The sequence below is a fragment of the Paramisgurnus dabryanus genome, chromosome 20 (genome assembly GCF_030506205.2).
Source record: "Paramisgurnus dabryanus chromosome 20, PD_genome_1.1, whole genome shotgun sequence".
In the NCBI taxonomy this organism is placed as follows: Eukaryota; Metazoa; Chordata; class Actinopteri; order Cypriniformes; family Cobitidae; genus Paramisgurnus; species Paramisgurnus dabryanus.
This window is the reverse complement of record NC_133356.1, coordinates 17611580-17636243: the sequence shown is the minus strand read 5'-3', so window position 1 is coordinate 17636243 and position 24664 is coordinate 17611580. Positions and strand designations below refer to the sequence as shown.

Genomic DNA, 24664 nt, shown 5'->3' with positions numbered 1-24664 from the left:
CAGACACTCTTTTGCAGGCAGGTGGAGGGGCGGGGCTCTGTTTCCTACCCTCCACCGCCACTTTCAGAGTGTGCTTGTAGCAGCTAGGAGGCTGCTTGGGTTGCAGCAACAGTACAATTTGTCCAGTTAAAAGTTGTTCTATCACTGAAATAATTTTAGAGACATTATTTAAAGGTAAAAAAACTACATAGTGTTGCTTTAAAGAAATAAAGAAAAAAGTATGTATGTAAAGTTCTCCGACATCATAAGGGGAGACAAATTTCAATGATCAAATTTTTTACTTGCTTGCAGACAGAGAATGGTTTACGAAAACTAAGTTACTGTGTTTTTCTTTTTCACATTTTCTAGGTTGATAAAAGCACTGAGAAACCAATTATAGCACTTAAACATGGAAAAAGTCAGATTTTCATGATATGTCTCCTTTAAATTAAGGCACTTAATTGCATTTTAGTCTGGGACTAGGATAAGCCCTGTCCGAGAAACTTCCCTATTATCAGTGCTTTACTAGTGTGGGATTAAGACAACAGTCTTGAATTTTTATCGTAAGTTTGATGTTAAAAAGCACTTGAAATTTACTTTTTTAACCAACAGTGGCCTTTAAAAGTGCCTTTATTTTTTTACTACAATGGTTTGGCTGTTTTTGTATTGTATAAATCTGCTGAATGAATATAATGTTTTGTAAAAGATCAGAATGTAACTAATATGGATGACACCAATCCAAACAAAATAAACCAAAGTCCAAACAGAAAAAACTCAACAAATCAAAATACAATGAAAGTTTTATTTACAGCATTCTTACAGTATATCAATGGACACAGGTTTTCAGATACATAATCAAATTGACCTTAAAATATGCATCAGATATTCCATCAAAGTGCTGTAAAAGGTAAATAATGTTCAGCAGTGTAACAACTGAGATCTCTCTGGAAAGGTATCCTGATTTATAATGCACATACCTTTAAAACTGAGCCCATGTAAAACGCCTTGTCCATTCAAAGAGCTCACATCTCTGGTCAAATACAGCATTTGGGATTTCTCTCAGCATGCAAGTATGAGCACAGCATGTGTCATATTATGGATCAGATAAAAAAAACTATTTGGACGAAACGTGTTATCAAAAATAGAGCTCGAGTCAGGTGGAAAGTCCTCAGTAACAGTAAGAAATGACCACGTCTTTCCAATGAAATGCTTATGCAGACTGTTGCAGCTCGGTCAGATCTATTCATTACATTGTTTACAATACATTGTCTTCCATAAAACCCCTAAAATTAATAAACATAACTAATGTAACATGCAATGATATATTTGTTTACTCTGACAATTTGATGAAACAATAAAAAGATGTTCAATCTTCAGTTAAATCCATTAAATCACTTTTTAACACCTTAATACCTTAGATAAAAACATTCAGAGGCAAAGACTGCCCTACTTATTCTCCTTCAAACATGTGAAATTATTTTGTTCATACAAAATGAATGAACTTGGGTGCTGTGGACTGCAAAGTGACTTGCCAAAGACGTCATATAAAATATTAGGGCACATTTTCTTCGTAACGCACTAAAGAGATCACTACTGCATATGTTGAATTGGTTTTAAATTGTGCATTTTACAGCTTACATTCCTTCAGTTTATGGGCGCTGCATTTTAATGCACCAATAATAACAAATATGGTTTTAATAAGAAAGTTAAAAAGACTTTTGTTTTAAAATAACTCTGCATGGGCATTACAACAAATCAATATGGCAAAATCACATAAAAAACAACAACAACAAATAACAGCTGATAACAACAGCATTGATATGCTAATTAAGTTAGCTGTGCAACCTTTGTGCAACATTTAGAGAACAGACTGTAACAGTGACCACAGTGTCAACAAGTTTTTTTCTTTAAATGGGACCTCGCAATAATTCACAAACATTCGTGAAATCATGCTTTTACGGGCTTTGCACCATGTAACCCTCATTAAGGTCATCCTATTCATTTATTCCAAAATGACAAAATGATATTGCCCGAGTGTATTCAACGCTGTTTCTTAAATCACAAATTAACATCACCAGATGACCACGGACAGAAAACTAAAACGTTAATCCATTGGATTCAATGTGGCAAAAAGCAATTCATGGTAATGCATAAGTTTTGTCCTTCACTGTTAAAATAAATCCTTCTTGTGTATTTCATACATTGCATTTTAACCCCATGCATTTGTTTATTCTGATATCAGATACCTTCAAAAAGCCCTTCAGTGCATCAGCGTAAGCATGAAGGTTATGAGCCAGAGGAGTGAACACTGGGAATGGGGTAGAATTTGGAGACTCTGCTCTGTGCCTGGGGGTTGAGACATTCAGATTCTCCACTCATCTTAAAAAATACTTCCTGTTCCTGCAGTTTTCGTGTGAACTCATCTTCCAGAGCCTAATCGAGAGCAGAAGGAAATAATACATTTCCTGTGATTGAAACACACACTTATTCGAGTATATTATTCATTCTGGCTTCATACAAAATTTTGTTTTCTTTATATACTTAAGAAATCCAAGCATAATTTAATTTGTGCACACTGTGCATTTATAAAGTACCTTCTTCCTGGGCCGAAGCTTCTCCCTCCAGTCCTTCAGCTCCTGACTGTGCTCCTCGTCCAACTCCTTCAGTTTTTGAGTCTCGTGTTCAATCAGCATATGACACTTCTCATTCTGATGGCAATAAGGTAGTGCACGTTACGACCAGAGGGGGGCGCAATAGTCACTAGATTAATTTAAATGGCCAGACAGATAAGTGCAAGCGTAAATGTGTTACGAACCTGCATCTGTTGAAGCTCTCTGATGTTGGAATCACACTGTAGTTGCAGGTCTCTCATCTGGTTCTCATGTTTTTGATGCTGATGAAGCCTCTCGTTCTTCTGTCTCTTATCCTCTTGAGCGGCAAACTGTTTGAAAACAAAACACACTTAACTCCGGAAGGTTACGTAACACCTGATTCTTTTGATTTTGACAAAGACAACGATACAATGTCTGACCTGTTTGATCTTCTCTCTGTCCTGCTCTGGCGTTCCTGTGCCAGTGATCCGCAGGCTCTTTTTAAACATCGCCATGCGAGTCTTTGCTTCTCCACGCTGGATCTTCGGAAGCCGAGCTCTCTCCTGCGCCTGTCTGTTCTTCATCTCCTCTATCAGCCGCTGGTTATAACCTTGCATCTGCTCCATCTCCTGATGACCACAAAACACAAATGATCAGTGACTACTAATAGATGCTGAATGCATTAACAAGAAGGCTTTTCATTCTGATCGAGCAGTCAATCAGATTATTAATAGTTTATTAAGCTCCATGTATATACAGTACCGTGCAAAACTCTTAGGCCACCATGCCAGAATTAGATTTGTTGTTTTAGCAATGTTATAGTAGTCATATATAATTTTTTCTTAGTCTATTTAATATAATACATCCAAAAAATACAGGAAATGTGTATTTAGTATTAAAACTGTATAAAAATGTAAACTGATGTGTCAAGTTTTTAGGGTAAACTCCCTTTCCACTTGAGCAATAGCAGAAAACTGCAAGATTTCTTTAACTTAGATCAAATTAAATCCTAATTTCTAATTTTAAAAGAATTAGTCTTTCCACTTCATTCTGCTCAAAAACTCTCAAGATGTGTTTAGTGCCAAGAGAAGTCACACTAAATACCGACGATGCCTAAAAAAGTCATTAAGTCCTTAAATTATTTATTTTTATTTTTTGTACACATTTCCTGCATTTTCTGTTTGTATCTTAATAAAATAGATTGAACAATAAATATGGATGGACATTAAAACTTCTAAAATAACAAGTCTGTTGGTATATATATTTATATATACACATACACACACACATATGTCATGGGCTGTGCATAGATTAATCTAGATGAATCTCATACAAAATAAAAGTAATTTTTTGCATAATATATGAATTTGTGCTGTGTGTAAATATTATGCATATTTTACCACACACACATACATATATACACACACACACATTAAAGAAATGTTTTATTTTTATATCGTTTTTAATGTATATATATATTACAGAATATATAAAAATATAAATAAATATATACATTTAAATGTTTCTTAAATACATACATACATAAATGTGTGTGTATTTATATATACATAATAATTGCACACAGCACAAACTCATATGTAATGCAAAAAAATACTTTTATCTTTGCATCTCGTTCACAAAACAATCTCTAATTGTGTCACCTTGTCATGTCTCTTGAGAAGCTGATGTCTCTGCATGAAGTACTGATCCTTCAGCTGCTGCTTCAGAAGCTGGTGTTTCTCCTGCAGGTGGCGCTCCTCCAGCTCCCACATGGCAGCCTCTCGAGCTGCACATTTACGAAAGAGGAAAATGAAACACTAAGCAGGGGTTTAACCAGGAAACCAAAACGCTTGACTCTGTTTAGACACGAATGCTGTCATTAGGCAATATGGCTCATAATACATCAGTTAACGTCATAGATGGATGATTTCAACACTGTCTCATCAAATGAGATCTGGGCCACACCTCAGGAGGCACACAGATGGCCTTTATAAGAACCATATAATTGGACCATGGTAAGAAAATAATTTGCAGTTCAATTTTACAGCAATGACTAAGGTGCAGTGTTTTTGCTGTTCGTGCAGGTAGGCGTTTTCTCTGTGGTTTGAAAATGTGACCTAGATAAAAAAAATAGTTTATGCTGAATGTGTCACCATGTTTAGGAGCCACCGCTTTAAGAACCTACAATAACCAATCAATACCAATTGAGCTGCATGCTATTCTGCGATAAGGAAAAGTATTTTGACACTACAATATTAATATGTAAACTTCTTAAAGTAATCTCTCTGACCTCTCATGAGCTGCTGCTTGTGGTTGAGACAGTCTCTCTCTATAGTGGCGATCTCCAGTTTGTGCTGCTGGATGATCTTCTTCAGAGCTCCATCCAACTCCTGCTGCTGCTTCTGGAGAAACTCTTGCTCCTAAGAGAGAGAAAGAGAGCGAGAAAGATAGATAGATAGATAGAGAGAGAGAGGAAGGGAATGGGGTGCAAAGACAGCAGGGGTGTTATAAATTATTATCTGAACATCTGTACAAGCTCCAGGAAACAGTATATCACAAGACCACTAGCACAGCACTGATACCACAGCACTGAGAGTAAAAGCACGCACAAGTATTCAAAAGTCACAAGTTAACAAAGATATAACAGTCATATATCATGATAAATGGATAAAGATTGTATATGAACAGAGGAAACTAGAAACAATGCATCTAAAACCTGAAGGTATAGGCCCAGCCTTTTCCCACACTGATTTAAACAAAAAAAGCGTATTGGCACCGTTCTTTTTGTTAGCTAACATCTCTATGTGGGCCCTCCTGAAGGTCATGCATCTGCCTTAACTAGAGCAATATAGGTATAGTACACAAAGTATATTTTAATAAATAACTACAACAACAATAAAGAAAATGCTTATCATCTTAAATCTCTGAGAGATATGATATTTCCTGAACTTGACCTTCAGTGGTGGCACACAGAAAAAAGCAACATGTGATGCACAGAAACTTGACTAGAGTTTCAGTAACAGTATGAGAGAGGGTACAGAGATACTGAGTGTGAAGAGATACGGAGACACTGCAGCAACACAGCGACAGCACTCCAAAACAACAGAGCATCATCCTGCCCGCATGTGCCGTCGACATCACAACCAAACACTACAACACTGTCTGTAAATAAATCACTTCTGCTATGATGTCATTTAGCAAATATATTAGCTGGGTGTGGGTTTAAACAATACTGTTGTGATTCATGAGACCAAAAAGTTTCCAGGTGCTGACTATTTGCTGTCTTTGATGATTTTCCACATGCTTTAAATAGTACTATTTCATTTAATGATCTAATGGAATATCTTGATAATTGCAGATTTCGATGATGTGACCCTGGACATCATAAGGGTAAATTTTTAAATTGAGATACTCAATCATCTAAAATGTGAATAAATATATTTTTTATTGATGTATGGTATAGGATAAGACAATATCTGGCCATGATACAACTATTTGAAAATCTGTAATCTGAGTGTACAAAAATAAAACGAAATTTGGAGAAAATCGCTTTTAAAGTTGTCCAAATGAAGTCCTTAGCAACAATTACTAACGTTAAATACATTTTTGATATATTTACGGTTTATTAATTTACTCGTCACCTTGTCATCAAAAATGTTGATGTCTTTCTTTGTTCATTCGAGAAGAAATTATGTTTTTTGAGGAACACATTCCAGGATTTTTTTCATTTTAATTGACTTTAATAGACCCCAACACTTAACGGTTTTAATGGAGTTTAAAAATGCAGTTTAAAATGGCTCTAAACAATCTCAAATGAGGCATAAGGGTCTAATATAGCCAAACGATTGTCATTTTTGGCAAGAAAAAGAAAAAATATGCACTTTTAAACCACAAGTTCTCGTCTTCCTCTGGCTGTGTGATGAGCCAGCGCGACCTCACATAATTGCGTAATGACGTAGAAAGGTCACGTGTTACATATATAAAACGCACATTTGCGGACCATTTTCAAACAATAAACTGACACAAAGGCATTATAATTACATACAACAACATTGGAACGATCCTATATCTCCACACTTGTAAACACTGGGGTGTAGTTTTGCATATGTCATCCGTGATCTCTTGACGTGATGACGTATTACGTGAGGTCGTGCTGGCGCATCACAGGACTGGAGATAGAGGAGAAGTTGTGGTTTAAAAGTGCTTTTTTTTCAAAATGACAATCGTTTCGCTAGATAAGACCCTTATGCCTTATGTGTTGGGGTCCATTAAAGTCCATTAAAAGGAGAAAAATCCTGGAATGTTTTCCTCAAAAAACATAATTTCTTCTCGACTGAACAAAGAAAGACATCAACATTTTGGATGACATGGTGGTGAGTAAATTATCTGGATTTTTTAAAAAGAAAATAGACTAATCCGTTAATATCCTAATGATTTTTGCCATTAACAAAAATATCTAAAATTTTGACCCATACAATTTATTGTTGGCTATTGCTACAAATATACCCGTGCTGCTTATGACCAGGGTCCAGGGTCACATATTTTCTGTTGAAATAGGAAGTTAGAATAGGACATACAATAAAGATATAAAGGATAGGTCCTTTTCAATATAACCAATAGCGTTTAGTTTATGATATGGCCATGAACCAAGCTTTTCTTAATAGAATATTGATGCCTCATTTCATATAAAAATTGCATCTAGTCAAAGCCCTTGAAGAACTATACATTTTATATGGGGTTTCCCTTAGCATATATTTGCTCTTACAGCTTACAGACAACTCCAATTTGATTTTTAATTGCTAAACTAAAGGTTAGCTAAACAATAACATCTCTACAAAGGCATTAATGAAATACACTAGGACTTGTTGTTGTGCATGTGTTCGTAAGTGTGTTCCATATGTCGCGTGTCGAACGGGCACATGTGAGAGGATTGAGACACGAGGAGAAAAGAGACTTACATCCTGCATCTGAGCGTTGAACAGAGCACATGAGGACAACTGAAAAGACTGTATCATAACCTGGGCCACACCCTGTGGAGCAAAACACAGCCAACTCCACCATGTGAGGAACAGAGGACACACATCAGCACTCAACTCGTACGCCACGCAAACTGGACAAGTCTCATACACTCTTTTCTCGAATTGTTTTATTTGTCTTGCAGTAATCTGTTAAAGGTCTTGGACACCAATGGCAAGACTAAGACTTCTGAAATCTGTTCAAGCAGATGCAGGGAGAGATGGTTTAGCAGCAGGTGAGTCTGAAGGTCAGTAAGGGTAGTTGTCATCTTCGACATGCGTGATGAGTTGCAGCAGTCAACATTAGCAGTCTGTTATATTTCTGACGTGACATACTTGCGTTTCAAAAAAAAACCTTTTGATAGAAATCCCAGTATACTTCAATCTAAACTGGTGGAGCATGCAATACTTGCAGCAACCAGGTCATCAGTCGAATCCCAGGAAACACATACTGATAAACATCGATACCAAAACGCATTAACAGAAACGGAAAAGCAATTCTAAGGCAGAACCGTCATTTTTTTTAAAGTTAAAACCAGGTGGTAAATAAGATTTGAATGTTTAGGTAGTGTGTGTGTGGTGTGCTTGTGACTAAATTACCTCTTCACGTTGAACAATTGCTAGGTCTTCCTTTAAGCATTTCATGAGGTCTTTTCTTATGTGTTTGGGGGAATATCCGACCTCTTGTTTGACCTATGGTGTGAGTATGCAGACTGTTGGGGATGAAGGCTTCAATTACGCAGAGACTTACTATAGCCAAATCATTAGTGTGGGAATGTCATGCAAATTCTGACAGGAAGGGGTTAATTCACCAATATGATGATGATTTGTTTAGTATTTGAAAGATACTTATCCCCAAACCACCGATTATTTTTGACTCAACCATGTTAGAAGGTAAAAAGATGACTACAACAGCCCATGATCCACTACTATATCAAGAGTTAATGAGAAGCTGAAGAGGAACCCTGAAAGCCCGTAAAAAACTAAAACAGATCCCATCTTCACATTCAGAAACATTACAGCTTCAGAATGTGGCTGTTAGCCTATAAAGAAATCCAAATATTAAAAAGATGCACACTTCTTTATAGCTGACACCTACTTTTTTAGTAAGATGTGCTAAATTGTGTCTTTGTATAAAAAAAAAACTTGCAAAGCTGTTATTATTGTCCCTTGTGACCAATGACTCCAAAGCATCAGTCAATGTTTACACAACAACAATGTAATAAATAATAATAATATGCGTTTATGAAAAATATCATGTACACCTGACAACGCTGTCAAAAAGATCTGCATTAACACGGATGCGCAAAAATGACTAAAAATGTTGTATTATGCATGTGAGGCCAGTAGATGGCGATGCAACTTTGAAAACAAACACTTCACGCTTCTGCACATATCAATTCTTCTACAGAGAAACAAAAAAATAACTAAAATGGCAAAGGCATTAAGCAGTTTGGTTAAGACACGTACAACGAGATTGGTTTATTACTACACTGGACCCCTAAAGCACCAAAATTTTGTAAACTTTGTTGGAAAAGCGTTAATAAATCCTGTAGGCTGCCATGAATGTTTTTTTGTACTCACGTATATAGACTGAAAAAACACATCTGCCTAATGTCACAATTATCACAGATTTGCATTTACACAGTTCACACAGAGACGACAAAGAAATCAAGACCCGTTCTTTAAAAGTTAGCAATTTTAGCATATTAAATACCCCAAAACGCATTAAAACGTTCCTGTCTAAAAACGTGAAAGCGCTGTCATGTAAACAGCCTCAAAGTTGAACTGCTTGTGCCAGTAAATGCATAGGACGGACACAATTTCTGTAAATACTGTGAAATAACGTTTTCATTTATATCTTTTTCCCCCATAATATTAACCACAGGCCCAGAAGTGTGCATCTTGTAATAGACATCCCCTTAATAAAATTTTAAGAAAGAAAGGTCTAGTACATAAAAAGAAGTCTGCAGACAGTCAATCAATTTGGTAAATTTCTATGAAATGAGAAAAGTCCCTTCACCACAGCACTCATCGCAACACACTCACACAAGCAAAACCATTAGTGACATTTACAAAAACACTTCTGTTACTTATTTTTTCTGTAAAAAAGTCATTTTACATATACATATTCTAAACAAATTAAAAAATAACTACATTTATAACAATCAACTAGTATTCAATAAATAGTTGTCAAGATGCATTTAAAGTGTATCATAAGAAAGAGAGGGAGAGAAAAAAAAGATACTGCTATAAAAGACATCATTAAAGCATGTCCATGCAGATGATGAATATTAGAGAGAGCTGTCTAAAAGAAATACACCAGCCACAGAGAGTACCAAAACCACATATGGTGCTAATACAAAGCTTCATGTCAGATAAACATCTCATACAAGACTATATCTCTATGAGCGCATATGTTGGCTAAGGCTTGTCATGCAATAGGGTTCCTTGATATTTTGCTTGTTACTAGGAAAGGAAATGCAGCAGTAATTATCTAAAAGCAACCTGTGATAGATCCATGAAGCCATGCATGATAACTTGCTTAAAAATCATTCTATACATATTAACACCAGCAGGAGGAACATTGGAGGAAATGAAGAGAGACTATATTTTCTTCATAAGCCAATGCTTTATACCCATTTAACCTTTAAATCTGCCTCTGAGGCATTGTTCAGGCAGAAGATAATTGAATACAAGAATGTGATGATAACAGGACTGCTTTACATTAACAAGTCTGTATACAAATTAGGACTGCTGATGTGTCGGAAAGGACAGATGAGGAAATGACTTTATTTGCAGCTGCGTTGTGATTCAAAAGCAACGCTCCTAGCATACGTTCACCAGCGAAAGCCCAAGAGTATAATTGGTTTATTAAAAGCTGCCTTCCCAGAAAACAAGAATGAAAAAAATGAAAGCAGCCCATCTGAAAGCGCACCAGATAGGGATGTGCACGAGTAACTGATTAGTCAAGTCATTCTCAACTAACCAGTCTGAAGAAAAACACAAATCGATTTACCTGTAAAGTTTCAATTAACTTTATTACAAAATTACTCAAATGCCCATCCCTAATGCCAATAAAGCGACAGGCCATGCAATGCATCTGACTCCAAATCTCTCTTTCCCCCTTACCTCTTTTTTGCGGTTCTTCAGCATGTTCTGGAACTTGGAGAGCTCCTTATCCTGCTCTGCTTTGATCCTTTTGGCTTCATCTCTCAGGCGGTTGGTGTGGTCCTGCTCAAGACGCTCTATGGCCTGTTTCTGTGTTTTCTCAAGGTTCTCCACCTCCTGGTCATACTGACGCTTTTTCCCCTGTAGAGGAGGTAAAGAGAGAATAAGAAAGACTAAGTACTGTAACCGGCCGCTAATGCGATGTGAGCAATTTGAGCTGTGCAATGCTGTCCCTGAGACGACTTCAAGCTATTGATGCCGACCTCATTGTCAGCAGCTTGACTGATTATAAATATACATGGTGCAGATGTTTAGATTATGATTTGCTTGTGGGTTTTGTTAAGACACTAACACAATGCTAAATCTGAGTAGAGAGTGAAGAAAACTAAAACAGTTCACTCAAGTGGATATAGGCAAAACTAAACAGCATAAATCAATATTGGACAATTTGAATGAAATCATTCTGATTGATAAATCCTATCATAGCGCTTACATGAACACTTTATAATGTGATCGGATTGATGTACATGTTCATATGGTATAAGCTTCAAATCAGATTTGATCATTTGATCACATTGCACAAATATAGTTTGCGCAGTTTCAAGATTTGCATACAACTATCCTCCTAAAATCGCTGTGCATCGATTTCAGGTCATAATAATAAACCACGAGCACATGGAGCTTTGTGCCACACTGATTACCATACATCAGCAAAAAACACCCATTTACGTGTGCTCAAAAAGCGTGTTTGACTTCACGTGGTGCTGTAGAGACGTCTGCGAGAGCGAGTTTAAAGTCCACAGTTATCCTTGGTACTGAATCGCTCAAGCAGGGCTGTGCAGCGCCATATGAAGTCCAACAAGTGCTTTTTTGAATCAGAGTATAAATTACGGACAGACCAGAGAACGCTATCTCATATCACTTTACAGAGAATTGGAAGGAGATTACATTAGATCTTAAAATTTAAGAAAGACAAGACAGCCACTTCATGTGACTTACTTCAACAACACAAGCTTGCGTTCTTTGCGTTATGTGTCATTACGCCAATTTTAGGTCATTGCACAAGGGCATATGCTTCACACACCAGTCCAGCAGGTGGCGGAAATGCACCTTTAAGTAAGTTTGCCAACTGTCATTAAAAAAAGATAAGAAGAAGATTGCACATGCGTAGAGCACCCTAGTTTTAGTTATCAACCCAATCAAGTGTTTACATGTTCTTTTGAGCGGATAACAAAAGGTATAAGGGTCAGTGACAACAACAGTTTGGCAAGATGAGAAATTCAAAAATCTTTTAAAAAAACTTGTTTTAAAGGTATATTTCAATGCAAATAGAGTATTTATGTTGATTTTATTACATTTGCACCATTTTTATGAAAGTTAAGACTGAATGGACCTGAAAATGTCAAATGGTGTAACTGCCAATTGCGCCAAAGAATGAGAAATATTAAATATTTTATCCACATTCATGGCTTGTAAGATAAGAAAATACATTTTATTAGGTATTACTAAATGTACATGTTTATGCGTTTTTGTCAAATTTGTCTGGACATATGCTGAAAACAGCTCTGTTTTCTAAATAATCTTTGACAAATGGTGTAAAATGTATGTGAAAAAAACATTTTACATTTTCCACAATTTTTATGAATATATTTATTTTCCATTAAAAAAATCAATTCGATTTTTAATCAGTTTGGCTCTCTTTAGGGCTGTTCACACTTGGTATTAAGATGTGTTTTCATCTATCAGGTCCCAAGTGGACAAGAGAGACACATCACGTTTACACCTGGTATTTAAATCCGTCTCTTTTGTCCACTTTCGACCGCTTCTGTCCTGAATACTTTGAGGGGGTGGTCTGTGTGTTCTGTCATTTGAACGCGAGCGGGAGTAATGACGAGTTTATATGGACACTAACTAATTTTATGTCAAGAGTCCACTGGTTTTGTTGTATTTAAACATGCTACACAGTGTTTTGTACATGTATATGTTAAAGCTTTCTCTGATATTTCAGCGCAATTGATGAAATAAGATTGCGCAACTTTCACACGTTTGCAAAATGAAACTACAAGGAGATCAGCCGCTTTAGTTTTATCAATGAAAGGCTAAAAATTTCCTCAAATGTTTTTAAGGCCAGATTGAGAGAACCTGAAATGATCTGTATAAATTGTAAATGTTTTTAATTATTTGTATTGTAACAACTTTTATAAATGTAACTGACTATGTTTTTGCTGCCTCTTGGCCAGGACTCCCTTGAAAAAGACGTTTTTTACCTGAGCGGGACTTTCCTGGTTAAATAAAGGTTAAATAAAATAAAAAATAAAAAAAACATAGTGCTGTACACCTTGTGTAGTACGCGCCAGTAGTCAGAAAAGACGTAAAACATTGTGTTCAGTACCTCAGATTAGAAAAATAGGCAGAGAGAAGGCAGTCCATGTGGCTGTTCAAACACATTAAAGCAATCCGATCGAAAGAGTTTTTGACTACTTCCTATTGTGGTTGAAAGTGGTCGAGCTCAAAACGTTTTGAACACCATTTACACTTGGCATTAACGTCGTCCACTTGTGATCCTATCGACTAAAACACATGTTAATGCCAAGTGTAAACAGCCTCTTTATTTTGATTGAGGTGTTTACATGGAGCATTTTCATTCAGATTGAACATTTAAATTACAATTGTCCATGTAAACGCAGCTAGTGTTAGGTAAAATGGTGCTAACCGTCATCTCCTGCTCGAAGCGTCTGAAGAGCTGCTCTTTCTGCTGCTGGAGTTTGTTGCTGAGCTGCTGCTGAGCTCTCTGCTCTTCTTTCTGCAGCAGTCTGAGTTCTCGAAGCTCCTGACGCCTACAGCACAACAGAGACATTCACATGTAATTAATATTAAAGACTTTTCATCATTTACAGAATAGATGTAATGCCAGCTTTGGCCCACAATCTAGGCTAGTGTTTGATGTCAGCTTTTTTTGACACCTCAAAAATCTCAGTTCCTCGCTCATGGTGTCATTGTCTGAGACGATCTTGGATGTGGTGACGCTGACTTCCACCCCGTCAACCAAAAACTTGCGGGTTTTCTTCAGTGTCTTCTTCTGCCGCTTCATGTCCTGTGGGAAGGAATTGACTTTATTCAAGGTATAGCTTGATTTGAAGCATATCTGGGCATAAGTTTAGTTATCTTGGTACCTGTATGGAAACAGATCCCTCCTTGCTTTTGGAGAGGAAGCTGGAGATTGACAGATTGATGTCGATGCTGTTGGTATCTGCAGCAGAACTGCTGCCGGAGTCAGAATCCTTTTCTTTTTCCGCATCGGGTCTGGCCACAGGAGCCGCTTTCACTTCACTCGCTGGGCTGTCCTCATTGGGTTCTTCAGTGTCCTCTGCTGCACTGGTGACCTCTTCTTTTTCTCCATTGATGGTAACAGTAGGCATTTCATTTGCAGATGTCTCCTCTGCAACATCCACCTTTTTCTTTTCCTCAGCAGGTATAGCTTCCGGTTTGAGCTTGGCTTTGGTTTCTGGGGCATCACTGGGTACTGGCTCCTCTTTAGAGTCATCCTGGGCATTTGTTGCTTCCTGAGGAATCTTTTCCTCCACTTCTCTTGTAGGAACATCTGGCAAGGTAACGGTTTTCTCTTCATCCACCAAGTTGTTTGTATGCATTTGTTCCTCAGTTGGTTCAGTTGAGGCTTTTTCAGGAAGTTGGGCATGTTTCTCCTCGTCGTCTGTGGTGATTGGTGTTTCGGTTTCCTCCACTTTCTGCGTTTCTTCATTTTCTTCTTTATTTTTTTCTGCTTGCTCTTCCGCCTTCAGTTCTTTCTTCTCTTCCTCTCCAGTCTCCTCGCTGACAGTTACAATCTCGTGGAAGACAGTTTCACTGTCATTTGATGCTGGAGGATTTGGCTGATCAGAAATCTCTATTTTACTGGGAACTGGTGTAGGTATGGAGTCCTCTGTGCTGGCATCCGATGGCGCAGTAACCCCATTCATCACCTCATCTTCAACATGCTCGGGCTCTTTAATTTCTGAGGTCTTGTCACTAGCCTGGTCTTCTGAACTGGGTTTTCTCTCAGGTTCAACGGTCTCTGTGACCGACTCAAGAGTTGGTGTGCTCTGACTCTGTCTCTCATCCTCTAAGCTGCCAATGCTGGTGTCCGATAATGCACGTTTGTGTCCAGGCTTGGCCTACATCCAACAAATAGAAACAATCTTATTTGTTGCCAAGTAGATGTAAAATACTATGTTAATTTTGGTGACTGGTTATTGTAAGAAAAGACAGAAATCTAGTATGAAAAATCAAGCTGACATAAGTAGTCAAGAACAGTTTATACCAGCTGTGCTTCAGACTCTTCCTCCTCCTCCTCCTCTTTTCCGTCCTCAATCTCTTCAACCACTTCTGCTTTGGCCTCAGCAACCAGGTCACGTATTGGTTTGTTATCCATCACACTTGTAACAAATGGATGCTGAAAGAAGAGAGGGATTATTAATAGATGCTAACCAGAATGAATCAAGAAATAGCTGAAATGTCCCTACCTGTAGAAGCTGCACTGCGCTCCATCTGTTGTCTATGTTCTTATCCAGTGCCTTTCTTAGGAAATCACTGAACTCTGGAGACCTGTTAAACACAGTAAAAAAAACAATAAAGACTGGGCTGGCTGCACATGGGCTCTTCATTAAGGGTATTATGGTAACCACTAAGCAACAGGCTGTAAGGTTCAAGGCTGCTCATCTGTTGGGGTGGGCGACTGCTTATGTGATTCATCAGCTCTATAGCCTGCGGTCTGGATTAATCCTCCTTCAGTTAAGAGCTGATTTATCAGCAATCAAAATATCATTTCATAAAACACCTTTTAAACTCGCTAACCATCTCACACATAGCAAACTCCTCTCCTGGATACTGGGTGAATAATGCTTTTCACATGCTGGCTGAAAAATGCTAATCCTTTTGTGATTCGTTAATGATACGTAAAATGGCACGTAAAATGGCAGCAGTGATTCAGAGCTCTCACCAGCGTGATGGAGAGGCGAGTGTGGGGGGATCAGACTTTGCTATTTTTAGCAGGACTCTCATTGGGTTCATCTCGTGGTTGGGTGGCTCGATCTGTGCCAGCTCGATCAGAGTGACACCAAGAGACCAGATGTCTGCTTTGTAGTCGTACGGTCTGTCCTTCGACGTCTCGCACATCACAACTTCGGGTGCCATCCTTCCATTTAAAAAAGAGACAAGGACAGGACTTTGAGACATTTATGCATATGAGATACCTTCTGGATTCTTATGTTGCGGCCGATCTCATAATTCCTGACCAGTTAAGTGACTAACCAGTATGGCGTTCCAATGAAAGAGTCTCTTCTCTGTAGAGTCTTTGTATTCTTTGCAGACACTCCAAAGTCAGCTGAGAGGACACACTGATTAAGTTTAGAGACATATGGCTGACAGCAACATGTAATAAAGAGACCTGTTCTTTTCAAAAGAGCCTTTTAACTGGCAAATCTACTCGTAGTAACCCATTCTTGTGTTTGTCTATCAGCTGCCTGACAGTATTTAAGCATGGTTCATGGAAGACATTACCTAATTTTATGTCCCCTTCAGCAGAAAAAAGAATATTTCCAGCCTTCAGGTCTCTGTGAATAATCTTATTTTCATGGAGGTAAGTCAACGCCTCCAGCGTCTGTTTACACACAACACGGATCTGAGGCTCTGTTAGTGGCCGCTCCAGCTCTGTAGATAAACACACACACACAAAAACACACAATAAAGAGTCACTGCTTGAATACATTCATAATGAACTTGAATAAATTTTTACGATTCCAGACCATTTTTTAGACATTATCTGACACGATAGGATGATTTATTGAGACCCATTATGCCTTACGATTCATTTTGATGGAGCATGTCACTTATATGGCTTTTTTTGCTCTGATGTGTATCTATGTAGAATTAGACACATGATCTATAAATACAATGTAAGGCTACAGCTTATTTTAATAGACTTGTCTGCTGTTGTTCTTGGCTAGGTAGAGCACAATGCTCCCACAAGCAATCTGACCAGGCCTTTACTGGAAGAAGAGATGCCTGGAGAGGCCTTCAAAAAACTAGAAAGGAGAGTGAGTCAACAAAAGCACTTTCAATCATAGGAACACCTCCTCGACCCTAACACCTCCTACCAGCAACACCTCTCTTACAGGCTAAATGTGGAAGAAGTGCATTTTCATTACAGCAGAATAAACAGACGGCAGAACGAGAGGTTTTTTTAATTAACGTAGATTGCGCAACTACAACAGATTTTCTCAACATGGCAAGCTTTAATCCAATTGGCTGACATGTAACTTTCTTAAATATGAGCTCAAAGGTTTTTATCAGTTAGACTGGATGTCGTTTTTACAAGGTATCGGGTTGTAAGTGTAAAAGATGCCTCTTGTGCACGTAGGCAGCTGATGTTTTATAAAATGCGAAGTTAAACTGCAACACAGTCTATTAAAAAAGCCAGCTAAGAAGTTCTGTCTCATTCTCCATGTTATTGTTTACACGGTCGTTGAAGCGGGTCTTTGTTGTCAAAATGGTCATATGATAGGGGCCTGAAGAATCAGCTAATAATGATCCAGAACAATCAAACAAATCTTGGCAGCCACACCTTCTTAAAAAGACACTCCACTTTTTTTGAAAATATACACATTTTCCAGCTCCCCTAGAGTTAAACATTTGATTTTTACCATTTTGGAATCCATTCAGCTGATCTCCGGGTCTGGTGGTACAACTTTTAGCACAGCTTAGCATAATCCATTGAATCTGATTAGACCATTTAGCATCGCGCTCAAAAATAACCAAAGAGCTTTGATGTTTTTCCTATTTAAGACTTAGTTGTACTAAGACCGACCGAAAATTTAAAGTTGCAATTTTCTAGGCAGATATGGCTAGGACTATACTCTCATTCTGGCGTAATAATCTTTGCAGCAGGAGGTGTAATGATATTTCGCAGTGCCCTGAAAATAGTCCCCGCTTTTGAAAGTTACCAAGGGGACTATTTTTGGCTGCTGCATAATATCATTGCGCAAAGTCCTTGATTATTATGCCAGAATGAGAGTATTATTCCTTAGTACACAGTGTAACTAGAAGAGTGACGTTTAAAAAAACATTTTATGCTATGGCATACTTTGGACAAGTTTATTATTATTCTGTAATGTGGAAAAAAATATATAAATAAAGAGTGAGTGTTTTAAAACTTTTGAGAGTGACAGCATATGTTTACACAGCATATGTTTACACACATACCAAATGTCCCCTATTTTCCTTGTTTTTGTACAACAGCAAATAACACATAAGTGAACTGTGGTTTGTCGCTTTATATTTAAGTGGGCGTGTCTTGGCCAGAAAAAGCTCCAATGTGGACCAGACCTTTTGCCATTCTAGTTACACAAGACTAGGACATTTCAACGCTTCCAGCCAATACAGAAAAAGGCTGAGTAGCTTTAAAAAGAGTCTAACCACGGCTTGAAATCTGACTTTGATAATTATATGCTTGCTCCAATCCACTGACAAAAATGAGCACACTGTGATGTGCCAGTCTGGAGTAAAGCAACATCACTTCACAAAGCACACAGCAGAAATGACTCAGACAACCACAATGCCTCCTTTACCTTCTATTAAACAAAGAAAATACAACTTACCTAACATAACAGCATCCACCGCCCCTCCAGCACAAAACTCAATGAGAATCTAAAGAACCCGAGAGAGAAAGTTCAGATTAATAAACAATGTATGAAACGTATGCCCCAATTTTGCACTGTAGTTCTTTACCTCTCATTACAAGCACAAAGCATGGTTTTATTTTGCATCTATTCAAAAGGCTAATAAGTCCCTTATAATCCTGTTCAGTGGTCTTTGTGAATGCCCCTCTTGGATATCATTAGACTGAAGATGTGATACAACATTTGTGAAATTGCTAACATGATTACTAATTGCATTAGGTTACTTAAGCATTCACTTATTTTTCAGTATATTAGATAATGGAAACCAACAGCACTGCAGCAATCTATGAAACCTGAAACTCGTGAAATGATAAAAGCTTTATGTAAGCGAACACCATCATATTACACTGGCCATACCAGCTGGTCTTTAAAATCACGCCTAAGGTTACAGGTGCTGGAAAATCAATACAAACCTTATGACATGCTCTTACCAATGAGAGAAGAGAGATAAAGGGAGGTAATAGACAGACATAACTGAGAAAACAGTGTGGTAGCATAACAGAATTAACCGTTTGCAAAGCTTCTATACAGCGTTAACACCATAAAATGTTAATTGCCTCTGAATTAACAATGAACTCAACAAGAGGCTGGTGAGTTATGTAACGCTACGTGACAAACAATTGACTGAAGAGCAGATTTTAGGCGCTTTCCTGTAAATATTTTACATAGTCTTGACACTGACTGTTGGAACTCTATCCATTTCGATACATAGCGTTATCTGTAGGAACTGTGCATTAATATGTTTTGATTGGCATTCGGCCAAAACGGATGGACTTGCATCTAATTAATTCATGAGCACTTTCTCTGGTCATTTGAAATAGGCCATTATCCTTCAATATGTGCCAACTGCAAGAATGGAGGGAGGTTATATAAAACCATCCTGCCATAGGTATCCTGGGGGAGACAGACTTTATATAAGATACTTTATACGAACTAAGAGGAATTGTAGTAATGAAGCCCTGACACCTTCATTGTCATTATTCAGTATTAAAATATGAAAATTAAATGAGCAGGTAAACTAACTGCTCAAGAAATCTTAAAGCAACATAAACAATGCATTTTGGCTGCATTTTAATGAAAGATCTGTTGTCTGAAAAAAATTGTATTTTTAATTACTAAAGTGTGTTTTATACATTTACATAAATGTTATAAAAGTAATTTATTATATACATTATAAACAACACAAATTGCATGTAAACATGACGACACTGGAAAAAGTATGTGACCGGTTGAGAGTGGTCGGAAAACAATGCTGACAAGCTGGTAAACCAGATCAGCACTAAAATAAGTATTTTGAAGACACGCCCTTAACTTTGACACCAAGTTCATTAAACATAAAAGACTAAAGTAAAATACTGATCCGATGTGGTACTTGTGGTAGACAGACAGATGTGGTTCAGCTGCATGTGTGCTGCCCATGTGAATGAACAAAGAATATTTGCTGTAAATGCATTGCACGTGTCCTGCTTACGCATCCAGTATGAAACAGGTTTAAAAAGGATATATATATTAACAAATTCTTTGTTTCGTAGCTGTTTTTAATGCACAACGCACCTGCTGAAATGCACAGAAATGAGTTCAATTACAGCTTTTGATGATTATGTTATTATTGTGGCTCTAATTGTGATATCAATTTCACAATTATTTGCACATCACTATAATGCATCTTCCCATTCACACAGCATCTATTACATACACATTGATGAGGCCAGGCACACATTAAAAAAAGACTTAGGCACACATTCTGATTTAATGTTTTCTTAGTATTAAAAAGTATTTAAAAAAAAAAGCTTAGTTTGTGTTACACTATTTAGCCAACACCCTGCTACTTCTTTCATAAGCAAGGTGATAATGTAGTGCATTCACATATCCTGTTTCTACAGAGGTCAATCTGTGTGTATCTGCCTGCAGTAAGCCGAAAGTGACAAAGTTTAAGTTTCCTCCTAAAAAGAGACACTCACCCATAGTTTGCTCTCATAATAAAAGGCATCCAGCAATTTGACTATGTACTGATGATCGCAGGAAGCGAGGATGTCAATCTCTACCATGTAGTCCTCAAGCTCTTCTTCGGTTTTGGTATCGATCACTTTCGCTGCTGCCAGGACTCCAGTCTGCTTGTTCTGAGCCTGAGATAAAAGCAACCAGTGGGAAAGGATCAACAGTTAGCAAAGACATAAAATACCTTTAGGATGCTGTAAAAAGGGTCACACTTTATATTAGTGTCTTTAACTATTGTGTATTTGCATAAGAAAAACGTTTAATACATTGCACTTATTTTGGATGCGTGTTGTTCAGGGTAGGTTTAGGGTTGGTTTTAGTTAGGTATCAAGAGCATAATTACATGCAGATTTATTTAAAACACAAAAAACATTAACCGTATTAAAAAATTGCATAGATATAGATTATAATGCATGGCATTATAACAAATGTACTGTCCTCATAAAAAAACACTTATCCATTATCTATATTATGATTTAATCAACTGAAAGATCTAAAATATTTTCTAAAATATCCGAAAATGTGTTTGTCTGAAAAACAATGGACATATGCAACTTGGACAGCTTGGGGGTGAGTAAATCATGGGTTTAATATCGTTTTTGGCCGAACTATCCCTTTAAGTTAAACTTGTTTTTCTCAAAATTGACTTTTCTTAATCTATCAACTGATTTTTAAAAGTTTTTTTAATAGAGAATGTGAAAATGGCAATAACTCATTTTTGAAAATTTGCTCATGACGACTAAATTTGGCAGGAGAGGTCACATATTTACTTTATTGGCATGATAGAAAATATGATTTAGTATTGTGGTTTGAAAGTAATCCAATAAACCGCCAATATAGTTTTTTCAATGATAATTCAGGGCCAAAAGCCTATGAATAAAAAATCTTGAATGTTGTAAGATTACATCTATTGCCTTTGACCTACGTTATCACAAAACCACTTATTCCACAGATTATTTCAACATAAGTGACATAGTGAAACCAAAAACATTCAAAACATACTGTGCCAGTATTACTGGACTTGCTTACTAGCTTATTCTTTAAGATTGAGAAATAGGCCTGCCCCACGCCCATGAGGTTTGTATCACTATTACAAAACTGTGTAATAACAAAAACCATCGGCATGCTCCATCTATGACCAAAAAAACAAATTATCTTTCATAAAACATGCCCCTCCCTGTAACACAACTGACACATCAGCAATATCATTTGTGCTTAAAAGCAGAAGAAAAACACGGAAACATGGCAAGGTTACCTCATCATGAGCCACGCCAGAGGCTGTTTGAGGAAACAAATATCTCCATGAGGCTGTGAGGTTATCCCTGTGTGCTACAATACACAACCAGTGAATCTCCTCCAGCTTTGTGTTTGTATTAACTAAATGTTCCAAAATATATATATTAAAAAAATGTATAATTAAAAATGACTTAATAGGGGTGTATAGCACGTTGTTCAAATCTATCATTATCGATGACATGTTACACTGATTCTATTCTGGGATAAGCTTAGTTTGTTTACATCTACTCAGAAACGCAGAGGAGCCGCCAGCGAAAGGGAAGTGTACTGTCAAGTGTGAGTAGGTCAACGTTTATTTTAACAAGTCTTTTCTCTCCATTTTACTGTGTACAACAACCACATGTCCATCTCTACCTTTAATAGAAACTCCATATGTCTGAAAAACCATGCATAAAGAGAGAAGGGTAGGGTTCATTTGAGTTCCATTATTGTTCCAAGACCAAGTTAGCCTGGGCGGCAGGGTGGGTCACACTTTTATCGGCTTGTGGAAAGTAAATAATTGGCATAAGACTGCATTGTACTACTACTGATAAGAATACACAATAACAGGTCCATGGCAAAGCTGTCTCATTGTTCAAAACACAGACGACAGCATGGTCACTTAAACAGAAAACCAAATTTAGCACAAACCAGTCAGGCAAAGACATCATTACCTACCATGCATACGACATATAAACATTTAGCGTTTGTTTGGCTTATTATGTTTATTTACGCGTGATTCCAATATACTGGTTAACCAAATCAAGTGAAGAAAAATACTAAAAATACAAAAGGTGCTAAACCTCAGTAATAACAAACATCACACAGTTTCACAGCCTTTACTAGCTGTGGAAATGCTGTGAGAGAGATGATGGCTGACAGCCCTGAAGCAGGAAGAGCCGGGTGATTCATTGAGTGTACATCAACTTTGCCACACCTCTGCATAAGATGTCACATTCATTTACACTGTGGTACTTCCTTATATTAGACAACGTCTTTCAAGCACATGACACAGATCCTTGTTCAAGTCATGTATTCAGCTAGCTGCCTATAAACAATACTTATTCAATTTAGAGGCTGTTTTTTGTTTTATTGGTATGAAAACCGACAGTAACATTATCAATATAACTACTTCCTAATAGAAGCTCAAATAATATAAAGGCTAATCTGGCTGCATAGCAATCATGCCACTAAATGATCCCTCAAGGTGTTTGTATGCAATTTTTAATACACACCCAACTTATGATCTCAAAAACACAATGCATTCCGTAAATGGGAGCAGTATGGAAACATTCTCCACTAGGCCAAATAAAGCCTGTAACAGGCAGGGAATGACAGGAATGGTGGAAATTGTATGCAGTTTAACCACCAACTTCAACAGGTTCTTCAACACAAGGAAAACTGTGTTGACAAACACTTGAGAATATGAGGAGAGGAAATAAAAAAGGAAATATTATATGTGCAACTTGCCTGTTGTCAAGCTTTCTTGTATTCAATAATAAATATTTATAATATTAAAAGGTTTATAATAAATATAGATGTAGAAACACTGTCACTGTCTATTTTGTTTATTTTTGTTGTTGTTGACAATGATACAGTTCACAGTAAACGGAGTAACACTGGTATTTTGGATGAAACTGGGGTTACCATGGCAATTTAGGCTAATGAAAGGGCGATTAGTCATCACATCATAACTAGACCTAAATGTATTCTTGAACTCAAATGACTTCATTTCGCCCAAAAACTGTCCAGTTCTAGGTTCCTATAAACGAAGACACACTGAATGTATTAAAGGGAGTGTCAGTACTGGTCAGGAAACCCAGTTAACACATCCTCACGTGGCGGTGAACCGTAAGATAGCAGGTTGAGATATATTCGTATTATTTAGCATAGTGTCAACGATTAACTGGTGTATACTCAAATAAAGTGTCATCAACTCGGTGATATTTACCTTATACACTTTCCCAAAGGCTCCATCGCCGAGTTCACCCACGATCTCCCACTCTTCCTCGGGATTGATGTCTCTGTGAACGTGCTCATACTGTTTCTTCTTCTTCTCCGTACCCAACTTAAATATCTTCCGAAAATTGAAAAATGACATCCTCTAAACGCAATCTAGATAGTTATGGTCGTAAATTTTGACAGACACACCATACAGTAATAAACTAATAAAGAGCTAAACCCTTTGGGGCTAATGAGTTAGCTGTGGATTATCAATCCCCTGCTAACACATTTAACGTAACAGTTACAGACGTCGATTAATCACGTTGGCGATGACGAAAGTTTTAATCTCTCAAAAGGGTCAGCACTTATGTGACATTTAGCACCTCCATAACTGTATGCCTAGAAAACAATCATATAGGCGACTCCTGCCACCGTACAGGGGTGGAAAAGTAACTGTCCACTTCCTCGGCTAGCTTCACAGCGGCTACATGTGTGTGTGATCCTCTTCATACACCTTGTCCCTCTAAAAATAGTACCTCGGAACCAAATAGACCTCGTGTATTAAAACTTTACGTTTAAAAATATCTACTGTACAATAAAATCATTGAACGTGAATACGGATAAGTAGCTAACACACGGTAAAATGCGGAGCGGATGCTGATGACCAAACTCCTTGAGCTCGCTCCTCACAGAAAGGGGTGTGTGTTACAGCTTAGCCAACCGTAACTGTTTCGATAAAAAAAACGATAAGACACATTACAGGACATCAGCAAGTCAGCCCACGCTAATTGGGATGTTGAGGTAAATGTCTCTCGTGTCTCCAACTTCTCGATGATGTTGTTGCAGAAGGAATCAAAGCGCATACGTTTTGGATAGGGAGGCGCGTGCCCGTCGGTGAAAGCACTGACGCATGCGCAGTTGTTTCTGGTATGGAAACGGTGGAGAAGTGACAGCCGTG

The 24664-nt window shown here is 37.5% G+C and overlaps 1 protein-coding gene across 3 annotated transcripts; it reads right to left on the bottom strand.

Annotated features, from left to right (window-relative positions):
* Positions 1–207: 207 nt before the first annotated feature.
* On the bottom strand, positions 208–24601 carry slka (STE20-like kinase a). 3 transcript variants are annotated; one of them, XM_065296758.2, is made up of 19 exons: positions 23714–24601; positions 20451–20615; positions 18409–18457; positions 16313–16462; positions 16064–16136; positions 15753–15947; positions 15277–15358; positions 15075–15206; positions 13930–14928; positions 13720–13850; positions 13470–13593; positions 10718–10897; positions 8186–8278; positions 4861–4990; positions 4232–4356; positions 3011–3199; positions 2795–2920; positions 2574–2687; positions 208–2412 (listed from the first exon to the last, which is right to left on the bottom strand). In XM_065296758.2, exons 1-19 carry the CDS (start codon positions 23861–23863, stop codon positions 2266–2268), a joined length of 3354 nt encoding a protein of 1117 aa, XP_065152830.1. In that variant the 5' UTR covers positions 23864–24601; the 3' UTR covers positions 208–2265. The 3 variants fall into 3 exon arrangements, with proteins under 3 accessions (XP_065152830.1, XP_065152831.1, XP_065152832.1); XM_065296759.2 differs by lacking the exon at positions 8186–8278 and adding an exon at positions 7529–7600; XM_065296760.2 differs by lacking the exon at positions 8186–8278 and having other exon boundaries at positions 23714–24600.
* Between the last annotated feature and the right edge of the window lie 63 nt (positions 24602–24664).

Excerpts from the sequence above, each read along its gene's own strand:
- slka (XM_065296758.2), bottom strand. The coding sequence starts at position 23,863 with ATGTCATTTTTCAATTTTCGGAAGATATTTAAGTTGGGTACGGAGAAG. Across the intron at positions 8,279-10,717 it reads TGAAGAACCGCAAAAAAGAG|GTCAAACAAGAGGTCGGATA; the intron begins GTAAGGGGGAAA and ends CTCACACCATAG. Across the intron at positions 2,688-2,794 it reads GAGAGCTTCAACAGATGCAG|AATGAGAAGTGTCATATGCT; the intron begins GTTCGTAACACA and ends TATTGCCATCAG.